General features: G+C 52.2%; 1 protein-coding gene across 3 annotated transcripts in view; it reads right to left on the reverse strand.

Moving 5' to 3' along the window:
- Window positions 1–13,357, reverse strand: part of Taok3 (TAO kinase 3) — a 161,217-nt gene that overhangs the window by 3,513 nt on the left and 144,347 nt on the right. For all 3 annotated transcript variants that reach the window (NM_001430118.1, NM_001024254.3, XM_087578500.1), the window contains 3 exons: window positions 8,818–9,057; window positions 7,039–7,251; window positions 236–418 (listed from right to left, as the gene is read on the reverse strand). In NM_001430118.1, coding sequence (NP_001417047.1) covers window positions 236–418; window positions 7,039–7,251; window positions 8,818–9,057 — 636 coding nt within the window. The remainder of the gene's footprint in view (window positions 1–235; window positions 419–7,038; window positions 7,252–8,817; window positions 9,058–13,357) is intronic.

Here is a 13,357-nt window from a genome sequence, read left to right on the forward strand (position 1 = left end):
GGCTTCTGGGCAGCCATCCCGTAATTCTTTTGTAAGTGACATTCCACTGGCTAAGATGGCAGGCTTTCTAAGCAGAACCTTCCGGAGTGTCCCAGGTCTGGGGACAATGCCTGCCTCTCTTGGATACCAGAGGTAAGTTGACAGTCTGACCCCCTGGTCACTAGGGAGGGCTCCATTCCAAACTGTGCGCCTCCCACACCCTGGCCCTACTGTGTGGCTTGCAGAAATTTCCTACCTTCTGCTCAAGATGCGCTCTGCGCAGGGACACCCTCTGCTCTAGCTTCTGCAGCTCGCGCTCGTGCTGGGCCTCCGTTTGCATCTTGATTTTGCTCTGGTAGGCGTTGAGCAGCTCCATCTCCTGCTGGAGCTGTAGTCTCAAGGCCTGGCATTCTGCCTCTTGCGCCTCGTCTAGCCGTAACTGCGGGTACAGAAGACACACACTGTGTATAAGGCAGTCCACACGCACTACTCTGGGGGTGACTAGGAACGGTCTTCTTGCTGGGACTTAGGTAGGACAGAAGGAAGACAGGCACTGCAATTTGGAATAGAGCCAGTGGAGTCTGCCTGGTCGGCACAGGATCCTAAGAACACATTTCTGTCACTGCTGGGCCAGGGATCCTGGGAAGGCTGCCCACCCTGGTAGCTAAGCCTGTGCATTCTGGAGGTGACCTGGTGAGCCTGAAGGTAGGTTTTGCTACTCCAGGCTGGCATTTTGCTAATTATTCAGCCTCCTTTGGTCTCCTTCCTTCCTTCTCCCAAGAAAACAATAATTCCCATTAAGATTGGTGTGAGTTTTAAAAGAAACAGTCCACATAGGATCCCAGGCCTAAGACTCCACATGTAACACAGTATCTAATAAACAGCAGATGTTACACTGTTTTTGTTTTGACAAGACTGTGTCCATATCTCAATACCTTTAACTATAGATCGTGACACCATTTAGACATGCTTAGTGCTACAGAAGGGAATCCAACAATCATACCCTGTGACAACCAGGCCATGACATGGCCTGTTCATGTCAAAACACTTCATGTTGGCCATGGCCATGGCTACAGGTGGCATCTTTCTAGAACCCCAGGGTTTCAAAATGTCACCCCTTGAGAGCAGCTGATAACCTCAGGGATGCATGTTGCCTGGGATCTAGGTAATAGATGCAGCCTGGCCCACGTCCTTTGCTTCCTGGGCAGTGCACCCGAGCTTTACATTTCCTACCAAGATACCCAGGTCATGTGTGGACATGGGCCAAGGCCACTGTCGCAACGTGAAGACCAGAACCCAAACATGCTCCGTGTCAGACCATACCAGAGCACAGGTTAGCCCCTCTATCCTAGTCTTGTGTTTGGCTGGGATCACTGAGGTCAGAGGCCCTGAATCAGTGTGGCTGCCCCCTTCTCTGCCAGGCCATTCTCCAGTATCAGCTTCAGCTGACATGGGCCTTCAGCAACTGACGATGCGTCCTGTAGCAGAAGTGACTTTGGAATGTCAAGGCTACTTGTAGAGTGTCATCTTTAGTCCTGTGGGAAACATGCCATGGAGTCAGGGGAAAGGTGTGTTTCCTGAGTCCCTGCATAGGACACACTCTATGTTAGGATTCACTAGAGAGGACAGGTCTTCTCATTTTTCCACCAGGGGACACAAGCAGGCGGCTGTGCACACACAGTCTGCAGCTGGATGGCTCTCAGATGACCTTGAAATGTCCTGTGGCTCCCAGTGAGGACTGCTATGGGTTTTCTCCTGATCTGAGAGACTGCTTACCAGGAAAGCAAAGTAACAGCCCAGCCTCTCTCTCTCAGGCATTAGCTGTCATGAGTCCTGGGTGAGCAGATGAGCATTCAGCCCCTTGAAGTGTATCCAGCTTCCTCTGGGACAGAGTCACATGCAGGCCACACTGGAGCTGAAGCTGCAATGCAGCCAAGGATGACTCTGAATTCCTGGTCCTTCTGTATCTACTTCCCAAGGACAGGTGTGCACCACCATGCAGGGATTACAGGTGTGCATCTCCATGCAGGGACCACAGGTGTGCACCACCATGCAGGGATCACAGGTGTGCACCACCATGCAGGGATCACAGGTGTGCATCTCTATGCTGGGATTACAGGTGTGCACCACCATGCAGGGATTACAGGTGTGCACCACCATGCAGGGATTACAGGTGTGCATCTCCATGCAGGGACCACAGGTGTGCACCACCATGCAGGGATCACAGGTGTGCACCACCCACCATGCAGGGATTCTAGCAATAACTGAGGACTTCCTGCATGCTAGAGAAGCCCTCTGCCGTCCCAGCCTGCAGCTTCTTTTGTTACTGGTGTCCAGCTATGCTCAAACTTCGACTTGTGCTCTGACTACACATATCCAGGTACTAGAAGCCATAGGAGTTCCAGATTTTGGAGTTTTTCTCACACACAGCGACACATACAAATGCACTCTAAGGTGTGTAACAATGTGGGTGAATATTACACTTGTGTTCTACAGTGGCTTAACCAGAAGAAGAGGATGCAAGGGGGAGTGTGCAGTGTAATTCAGCTCACAACCTCCTCACAGTAAGTTCAAATCTGACTCTAGTACTCTAGTACTCTAGTACTCTAGTACTCTAGTACTCTAGTGCTCTAGTACTCTAGTGATGTGGAGTACTATAGCCCCAAATGTGGCCCATGTGCCCGCACCCTTCCCCATCATTTCTGACAGACACCTTGCAGTCCACACAGCTTCTTAGACTGATGATCTGTCCCCTTACGGAAAATCTCTTAAGGGCCAGTTCTTGCTGAGCAGTAGCTCATCTGCACGGCCTTCCTTCAGTGAGCCTACAGTTTGCACAGGTAACCCAAGGGATTCACAGCAGGAACTTAAAGGGTTACACCAGACTCATGGCCCGAGGCCAGTAATGGGCAGCTGGGACAGCCAGACTCAGACTCACCTCCTTCATGTCCCAGAGGAGAGGGCTGCTCTCCTTTCGGCCCACACTCCTTAGCCTGTGCCTGTTCTCCTCTCGGCCCACACTTCTCAACCCTGTGTCTGCCATCACACAGCACGCTCACCAGACCCTTGTTGCAGAGCGGGGCAACGCCACAGGGGTCATGATTACAATCAGGGGGCGGGAGTGAGGCTGGGGTGTGGCTGGGTGTGCAGTGCTTATGGGACATGCATGAAGCCCTGGTCCCATCTCAGCCCTGAATGAATGGTGCGGTAATGAACACCTGTATCCCAGTGCTTGGGAGGTGAGGAGACAGGAGGATTAGAAATTCAAAGTCATTCTTGGCCACACAGTGAGTTCCATGGCAGTCTGGGCTATAAGTGACTGTGTCTCAAAAACCAAAAACCAAGACAGGAATCCGTGCGGGTACTGTCTCCATCACCTTGAGTAAGCCGCCCACTAACTCTGATCTGACCCCACACTCAGGTCTCTGGTCGCCTCGATGAGGTGTCCTGATGGGACCTTACCTCCCAGCGTGGCTTGCCACCAAGAATCACCTCCTTTCTTATTATTCCTTGGCTGTAGCCTTGACTTCCAAGATACTGCCTACCCATCCCATGTTTCTGTCCCCACCTTGCTTCTTTCCCAGCGACACCCTGTGAGACAGCTTTACCATGGACTGTCCCCCGGATCCAGGAGCTCAGCATGGCGAACTCACCCTTCCTGCTTCCACTTCCCCAGTCTGTCCCACTGCCTTTTTAATACACGGTTACTGTCACAGCATCTACCATTAAGCCCAACCCAGAGACTTGCTTGGATCCTTCCCCATCACCTTGGCCCTATCACCTAGCAGGCTCCCTGGACCTCTTGCCTGTCTCTCAGACATGGCTGTGCCTCCCTTTATCCCAGCAGGGCATCTTTAGCGCAGCCACCGTCCCCTTGTGGCCCAGCAAACCAGCACCACCACAGCGCTCTCTCATTCTTCACATGTCTTAGAGGGATGGTCCCCAAACAGCAGCATGCTGCCAGGTCCCCTATGCGTTAGTGACTGTGCTGTGCCGAGGGAGGCTAACGCCTGTGGAGCTGACTGTGACCTGGCCCCTGTGCAGCCCTCCTGTCTTATTCCCAGACGAGATCTCCTAGCTCTCCACACTCCAGACAGAACCTATGCCTGCAGGTCTTCAGACAGGCGGCTGTTTCCCCAGGCCCGCTCCAGAGGCTCCTTAGCTGCTCTTGTACTCCAGACCAGGCTAGCCCTTCTGGATCCATGGCTGCCTCCTGTCCCTGCTCCATCTCTTGTGCAGCAGCCCCTTGATGTTGTGTCCCTTATCCCAGGAGGACCAGGTTGGGAAAGGAGGGGAGATCTTATTTATCAAGGTATCCTGGCATGCCTGAGGCACACTGCAGACACTCAGACATCTGCAAGATGGATGGATGGGTAGGTAGGTGGATGGGTGGGTGGATGGATGAGTAGGTGGGTGGATGGATGGATAGATGGATGGGTGGATGGATGGGTGGGTGGATGGATAGGTGGATGGGTGGGTGGGTGGATGGGTAGGTGGGTGGGTGGGTAGGTGGGTGGGTGGGTAGGTGGATGGATGGGTAGGTGGGTGGATGAATGGATAGATGGACGGGTGGATGGATGGGTGGATGTGTGGATGAGTGGGTGGGTGGGTGGATGGATGGATGGATGGGTGGGTGGATGGACGGGTGGGTGGATGGGTGGATGGGTGGGTGGATGGACGGGTGGGTGGATGGGTGGATGGGTGGGTGGATGGGTGGGTAGGTGGGTGGGTGGATAGATGGATGGATGGGTGAATAAAGGGAAAAAAATGAATGCAGTAGCAGCCATACTCAGCTCAAGAGCACATCTAAGTCAGCTTCTATTCGCAGAAGCCTCCTTTAACTGCCCCCTCTGCTCACTACACCTCTGTTCAGTTGCTAAGTGTCTGTCTGTCTGCCTCTGCTGATGAGAGTGGGAAATAGAGTCCCACATGCAGTTTCTTCTTGTTTTACGAGCACCAGTGTTGACACAGAGTCTCCTGTAGCCCAGGCTGGCCTTGAACTCATCATGTGGCTGGGGACGACCTTGAACTTCCTCATGCTCTGCCTCTCAGGCCCTGGGACCATAGGTGGGTGCCACCATGCCGGTTTATGTAGTGTGGGGGGCCAAACCCATGCCTCATGCATGCTAGGCAAGTGTACTATGCACTGGGCTGCAGACCCAGTCCTTTGATGGGTAAGGACATCTAGTCCCAGCAATGTACAACACTGGCTGAAGCCACTGCCCAAAGAGAGGAGGTCACCAAGCTTGCTGCTCTCATGTTCCTGCACATTTGAACCCTCCCGTGGGAACTGTTGCCTGGCATCTGTGACCTGCTCTCTGCTCCCTCCCCATCGTTGGGTACTCATCCTCTTTGATCTTCGTCCACTTAGCCTTCAGACATGGATGGCTCCTAGAGCCTGTCCCCAGCCCTCTTCTCAAACCCCACCTCCTGTCCCTGGTAGATTTCACTCACACTTAAGTTACAGCCACCCCAACAAGACAGTGATATAGGACCTTCCATCTATAATCCTGGTGTCCCTACCCTACTGACATGCAGATTTCAGTATCTGCACCTCTCTACACGGACACCTACAGGGCTCAGAGGCCATGGCCACATGACTGTGTTGGGTGTCACCCTCTTTCCTCAACTCTCCCAGTCTCCTGTCAACTTCCAGGTTCTTTCTGCCGTCCCTACTAAGTGGCCCTCAAATCATGCCCACTCTCACCAGGGCCATGTGCCTGCCTCCCACCTCCCTCTTGGGATGTGTCGGAAGCCAGGACCCATGGCAACTACACGTCATTATGGAACACCAACTCGCCTCCTGCTGGGGGCGCTGGCCCCCACCCCATGTTCCTCCCAGCTGCAGCAGCTGCTTAGCTGGTCATCTGTGCTCAGACCCTTTGGAGCCTCTGCATTTTTGCAGACTACAATGTCAGGTGGGACTAATGCTTCTGATTAGTAAACCATTGGCCACCAGGGTCATGGCTGTGCGATGACACCATTTACTTACTTGACAGACCCTTCCCTAATCTACCAACATCCTTGGTGTCCTGGGATGCCTAGGACACAGTGGAGAACCAGGAGAGGCTAGCCTGGGAATCAGACAGGAGGGGTGCGTGGGGCTTCCAGTCCCCCTTTCTTCTTCCCTTCCCTCCCCTTCTCTCGTGCCTCCCTCCTGTTCAGTGCTGGGGTCCTCCTTCAAATGGTCTGCTGACTCCACTCCCAGTTTTGCCAGACTGGATCTCACTAGTAGCCCATGCTGTCGTAATCCCCCTGCCTCGGTCTTCTGAGTGCTGGGATCACAGGTATGCACCACGGCTCCCAGCCCAATCCTCCTCCTTGGAATCTGGGCTCACCCTCCAGCTCTGAGCCCTGGATATACTCTCTCCTCCCTCATCTGGACCTTGATGGCTTCCTTTTAGGTCTCTAGGTGTTCCCAGGCCAGCTTCTCTGTTCCCCCTGGTCCTTCCAAGGCCCTGGGTACCCCCAGAACTAAGTACTTAGTGTGCTTGGTTACTAACACTCAGTGATCTGACTGACCTGGTTCCCTGACACAGCATGACAGACCCTGTCTAGCTCCACCGTCTCTGGGTCTAGCACAGCACTGTGTGTGGAGGCTTGGCCAGAGTTATTGAGCAAATCTGTCTGTCTGCCTGTCTGTCTGTCTGCCTGTCTGTCTCTGTCGCCTCACTTGGCTATGGGGAGGCAGCAGGGCCATGCCTGACATTGGTTGGGTGGTGGTCAGTAAACCTCTGATGAATAGTCGTGTGCACCCATACACAAGGTGTCCATCCCATCACCTCCCCCGCCCCTGCGTGCCTCCCCTTCCCCTCCCCCGCTGGACTGGCACTGCTCCTTCAGCTCCAGGTTATGAGATGCGTTCCAGTGAGTATCCGCTCCGCACAGGCTTGGCTGGACTCTGCGTCGTCACCTTCCTCTGTTCGTCCGGCAGGCAAAGAAGCCAACAATACATCCTAAACCAATATATCCCAGAAGGTGCGTGGGAGCACAGGCTGGATCCTGGGTTTTCTTGCACTCCCCGCGCTTGCGCAGCCGGCAGCGAGCCCGCCCACTTACCGCTTGAGAGGCCATCATCTCGTTTATACTCTGTTCATACTGCTCGGCCAAGATGGCCAGCTTCCTCGTCTGCTCCTCCTTCAGTGTCTTTAGGATTGCTTTGTGCTCATTCTTTGGAGTGACTTCCAACTGGTGGTTTTTGAGTGCTTTGTACTGTTTGGTCTGTACTTTGCAAGTGTCCTGAAACTGCTTTTTAATTTGCATTTCCATGGCCTAGCCGGTGGAAAAAAAAGGGGGGGGGCGTGACAAAGAGAAAGAGAGAACTGAGTCAGTGTGCACGAAGTCCCTGGGTTCTACCACAGTCAAGCACAGGACTCGCACATGACAGCCCCCGGCCCAGAAGGGATAGGAATGACGCAGGCTGCGGGTAATTCTACCAGTGCTCTCTGTCTTTTCCGTGGAATGGACTGAGTGGTTTCGAATTGACAAACGGCTTTAGGGGAAAAAATGCATTCTAACAGGGAGCGACGACTTTTAAGCAGACTGTAGAATATCATGCAGCTTGCTAAAAGGTTGGCAGTTATCTCCCTGCTTTCCTACAGGCTTTGATGGTGCTTACTGTGTGCCATCTTCCCCTTTCTCTGGGCATGTGTGCACACAGCCATCTACGCTGTATCCCGTCTCTCACTGCTCTGGCTTACAGAGTCTCCCTGAGACATGGACAGAGGAGAGTGCAGAGCTAGGCCTCTCTTTCAACCCCTCCCCAGACACTGAACAGGGAGTGACTGGATCTTTGCCTCCCTTGAGGCACCCCCCCATTTATGCCCCACCCAGCCCCATGCAGCCTGGAGAGCCAGTCCGATGCCCAGGCCTGTGCAGATGTCCTGTGAGCTACACGGGATCCTACTAACTCTGAAGGTGGCCCTGTAGTGGGTGCAGCATCCTTGAAGATGGTGGTTTCCATTACAGTTTTCTCACTTACTGGGGCTAGGACCATGGACAGTTCTTTGCCCACTCAGGGAATGCTGTGTAGATGCCCGTGGAGGGCATAGTAGAGACACTTTTTTTTTTTTTGGTGACACCTCTGGCTGGCATGAAACTCACTATGTAGACCAGGCTGGCCTTGAGCACACCTGTCTACCCTATATGCGCACAGGGTGAGACCCAGCCCAGCTGTTTTTTGTCTTGTTTTGTTTTAAACTTCTAGAACAGTGTTTCTCACCCTTCCTAATGTTGCAACCCTTTAATACAGTTCCTCATGTTGTGGTGGCCCCCAGTCATAAAATTATTTTCGCTGCTACTTCGTAACCGTAATGTTGATACTGTTATAAATTGTTATGCAAATATCTGTGTTTTCTGACAGTGAAAGGGTTGTTCAAGCATCTCCTGAGCTTGAACAATTCTGCACAGCTTGCTTAATGGTTTTTTTTTTTTTTTTAGTTTTTATTTTCTATACATGGCTGTTCTGCCTGCATGTATGTCTACACACCACATGTGTGCCTGGTACCCTTGAAGGCCAGAAGAGGGCATCAGATTGTCTGGGACTGGAGTTACACATGGTTGTGAGCCTTATGTGGGTGCTGGGAATCAAACCCAGGTTCTCTGGAAGAGCAGCCATTTCCATCCCCCGCCCACTGTCTTTAAACAGGTGGGTGACCAATGGCTCAGGTGGGCAACACACAGGGAGGGCTAAGAAGAACCCTGTAGCTTAGCGGGTTCAAAGTCGTTAGGAGCCCTGGACTCCACACCTGGAGTCTGATATTGGGACACTTGGCCCCTCCTACCGGTGTGAGGACGCACGCTGCGTGTGTGGTGTTTGGCGAGTTGCGGCCCCCTCACCTTTAAGTTTTTCGGCTGTTGCCGAAGCTCCATGACGTGCTTCCGGTGCAGCTCCCGCTCCCGCCTCTTATTGTACTCCAGCTGGTTCTCCAGCTCAGTCTGGTGCTGTAACCGGATCAGGTCCATGCGGAGCTTCTGCAGTGTGTGCAGCTGTCTGTACTCGAGCTCTCGGGTGGATTCATCATGCCGGATCAGCATGGCGTGCTCCATTTCTTTCTGGGTCCTCTTTTTATTTAGTTCCTGCATCCAGGAGCAAAAGACGGATGGAGAGAGATAAGCGGCGGGCACAGGGAGGGACACACGGCGTGGGGAGGATGGCTCTTAACTTCGCTCCTCAGTGTTTGCCGCACAGCTCAGTGAGATCGGAGGGGAAGTCCCAGGAGCCCTTCTGCCTGTGATGAGGTCACGAGGTGAAAGCTTCCCAGCACTCACAACTGCGCTAACTGGGAACTGGGAGTAATCCCACCTGGGTTTTCCTGCCTCATAGAGGAACTGTAGGTGTGGTTATGCTAGAGGTGCCTGTGCCGGCTATCCGGCTATCCGTTAAGATCAGGTAAGGACGCACACTCTCAAATTCTGATAATTGTATGGGCTCCCTAATTTCAATTTTTTTTTTTTTTTTGGTTCTTTTTTTCCGGAGCTGGGGACCGAACCCAGGGCCTTGCGCTTCCTAGGCAAGCGCTCTACCACTGAGCTAAATCCCCAACCCTAATTTCAATTTTAAAGTCTTCTCTAGGTGACTGCCGTGTGACCGGTGTTGAGAGCTGGACTGAAGCCCTAGAATGTCTGCATCGCCTTCAGATTTCTGGGGAAATACCCTGTTTTCATCCCTAACAGAAGTAGGCCAATTATCTATTTTTAAAAGGCAGAGCTTGGGGCATGCTGGGAGAGACTGGAGGATACCACTCTCCAGTCATCTGATCGTCCCTAGATCTAACCACTTGGTGCTTTTCTTTCTTTTTTCTTTCTTTTTTCTTTTTTTCGGAGCTGGGGACCGAACCCAGGGCCTTGAGCTTGCTAGGCTAGCACTCTACCACTCAGCTAAATCCCCATCCCACTCGGTGCTTTTCTATTTTCTTCCTTTCTTTTTTTCCCTGTGGCATTGGGGATTGAACCCTGGGCCTAGCACATGCCAGGCAACTGCTCTACCATTCACCTACATCCACAGCCCTCTTGTTAGTTCTGTTCATGCCCAACTGGTGCTCCCCCACCCATTTCCTTTCTTGGAGAATAAGGAAACCAGGAGAACAAAAGAGGGGCTGGAGAGATGGCTCGGCAGTTAAGAGCACCCTACTGCTCTTCCAGAGGTCCTGAGTTCAATTCCCAGCAACCACATGGTGGCTCACAACCATCTGTAAAGAGATCTGATGCCCTCTTCTGGTGTATCTGAAGACAGCTACAGTATACTTATAGATAATAAATGAATAAATCTTAAAAGAAAAAAAAAGAACAAAAGGTTACATAAAACATTTTTACCCACTGACTTGAGGCTATTTTCATCTCTTCAAACTGGGGCTTGAACCTTGGGCCCTTGGCTTGTTGGACCACTGGACTTTACCCCCAGCCCCCATGAGGCTATATTCCCTAAATGCACAAGTTGCTAAGATCTAATCTATGAGCCCTGCATTTGTGCCAATGTTTGCTAAGCTGTGGCTGCTGCCCTGGTCGTGAGGACACTCTGCAGGTGACGTAAGGTGGACGCTTGTTGAAGCAGGTGCTGGTCTCACAGCTGACTGGATTCAAGGTGGGCAGATGGCCTAAGCTGGGCAGATCTATTTTCTCTCCTGGGAATTTGGAGCTGAGACTCAGGGCCAGGTGTCTCTGTGGTGGCCGGAGTGGCAGCTCACAGAGGAACTACAGGGTGATCATCTGCTGCTATGGGGGAGGAGGCTTAGATAAAGCTAGACTTCAGAGGGAGAGAGGGGGAGAGAGAGAGAGAGAGGAGAGGAACAGAGGAGAGAGTAGTAAGAGAGAGGGAAAGGCTCTCTGCCCCGGGTCGCAGTCGCTAGTGCTGCGTTTGGGCTCAGCAAGCCTAAAGCAAAAAAGAGAAAAAGCTTAAAAATTTTTTTAAAAAGCCTCAAAAAACCTTAAAAAAAAAAGAAGAAAAGAGAGAGGGAGAGGGATGCAGCAAGTATGTGGCACCCAGGTCTAGGCTGCTTGTCAGCCCTTCTCTGTGTTAACTACTGTTGAGGTTTTTTTTTTTTTTCCTTCCTGAGGCAGAGTCTCAGTAGGTAGCCTAGACTGGCCTGGAGCCATTGTAGACCAGGCTGGCCTCAAACCCACAGAAATCTGCCTGCTTCTGCTTCCCGAGAGCTGGCATTAAGGGTGCGGGCAGCTGTCAGTTGCTGTTGACAGGCCCTGGTCCTGTATTTCTACAGTGGCACTCCTGGTTTGGACTACGACAGCCCAAATCAATTCCAGCTAACAGGCAAGCAGGACACTCTTCACCAACACAGGGAAACAGGCTCTGTACAAACTTAAAAGAGAGCATGCAGGACTGGGAAGAGGTTGCTCCAGAAAGGATGTGCGCTGTGGAGTTTAGGGAAAGGCTTTAGGGAGCGGTGTTGCTGACGGAGGAAGGTCAGGGTAGGGGAAAGCTTGGGGTCGGACTTGGCTGCAGAGTGCTGGGATGCACCCCACCCCCCAGCATCTGTGAGGGGAGGAGAAGACAGGAGGTGTCCCATTCACAGGGATGTCTTAGTAGGTGCTTATAAGTTCTTTGTTTGATCACCTGCTCTGTGGGAAGTGCCATTCCCTGAGCTCTGAGAGGGAAGACTTAGTTGGGGCTGGAGACGTGGCTCAGTGGTTAAGAGCATCTTACTAGGTGGGCCTTTACCCATAGCTTCCGGCACGGCCACGGAGTGCTCATTTAGTCATTCACTCAACAAGCATCATTGTACACATCGTGCACGTGTGTGTGTGCGTGCGTGTGTGCGTGCATGTGTGCGTGCATGTGTGCATGTGTGTGCGTGCGTGTGTGTGACAAGGGATGGAGCTGGAGAAGGCAGGGTAGCCACAGAGTAAACAGTTAACTGTCAGTTCCTGGAGTGAGTCTCTCCGGCTTCTCTCCATTGCCTTACCTTTGCTCTTTACAAGGACCGCCAAATGTCGTCTTCCGAGCTCAGGGAGTGGCCTCTGGGTGGCCCTCCCCACAGAGCAGGTGATGGAACAAAGAACCGAGTGTGCAGGCCCCTCTTCCATGGTCACTGTGTTGTGAGCCCCAGAGCTGACTACACTAACTGCAGGAGCCCAATTCAAGCTCAGGGGCTAAAAACCAAAGACAGCAAGCACTTTCAATGGCGTCTCAGATTTCTTTTCCTGGCAGAGTGGGTGCTGAGGAACACCTGCGTTCGATATTCTGGGCGCTGAGGGAAACCTGCACTGGGGTGCTCTGGGCTTTGAGTTATTTACACCAAGCTTCCCAGTGGCTGCTGACCAGTACTAAGGCTTGGTGGCCATCTGAGCACTGCTCTGGTGAGAAGCAGTTTGGTTCTTCCGGGGACTTCATGCTCATGGCTTTGGCAAGCAGGGCCCCTAGTGCACACTTACGATTCCTTAGGCATAAACGCAGGGCCCTGCTACCCAGCACAAACAATGCTCGTGAAGATGAAATGACAGACCCTCCCCCAGAGGTGCTTTGGAAGGTTCGATCCTGTTTTTTCTATGCTCAGAAACAGATAGACGGCACAGAATGTCTTAGACCTCGCTTTTACAAGTGATTTGGAAAGTGTAAGTATGACGCCAGGACACAGTTTGGGGTTACAGGTTCTAGGCTGCTCCCTTTATCATGACTCCTGTGTCAGAGCTGCTGAGGTCTAAGGTGGCCGGCTGCCTACAGCTCAGCCATGGGGAAGTCTCTCACAGCCATCCTATCCTGAGTCCAGTGCCTTGCCTGCACCAGGACATGCAAAGCGCTTTCACGTTTCTTTTACTTTCTGTGGGAGTCTTGTTGTGCTGCCCAGGCTGGTTTCTAACTCCTGCACTCTGGTGATCTGCCTGCTTCAGCTTTATCCTTCTGGATAGTGGGGACTTCAGGTCTGCCCCGAGATACCCACTTCTCAATGAAAAGAACAGTCGTTTCATACAGCTCGTTCTAACTAAATCCTTGGAAGATGCCAACCTCACAGAGGACATGAATTTATGAGACAGTCCTGAAACTCTCTATATAGATCAGGCTGGCCTCCAAGTCAGAGATCCACTTGCTTCTGCCAACCTGAGGGCTCCCTGTACAAACTTTCATATGTAACCGTGAGGCACTGGGAAACTGAAGGTCTCAGATCACACACAACTTCTGTGAAGTCGAATGGAAGCTGAAACTCTGGTTTTCAGGTTTGCAACACTTCCGTGAAAAGATGTTCTAGTGAAGTGTATGTTTCTGTATTCTATTTTTCCAGTCTGTTCTAGACACTGATGACGCATTATAGGTTAGAGACATGGATGTCTGTGGCTTGTATAAAGTCACCAAAATGAGCCAACCCAGAATTGATGGCATTGGTGACCCTGCCTGCCAACGCACTGGAGTTCCACATGCGCTGGAGAA

Source organism: Rattus norvegicus, chromosome 12, assembly GCF_021556685.1.
Source record: "Rattus norvegicus strain SHRSP/BbbUtx chromosome 12, alternate assembly SHRSP_T2T, whole genome shotgun sequence".
NCBI classification, from domain to species: domain Eukaryota; kingdom Metazoa; phylum Chordata; class Mammalia; order Rodentia; family Muridae; genus Rattus; species Rattus norvegicus.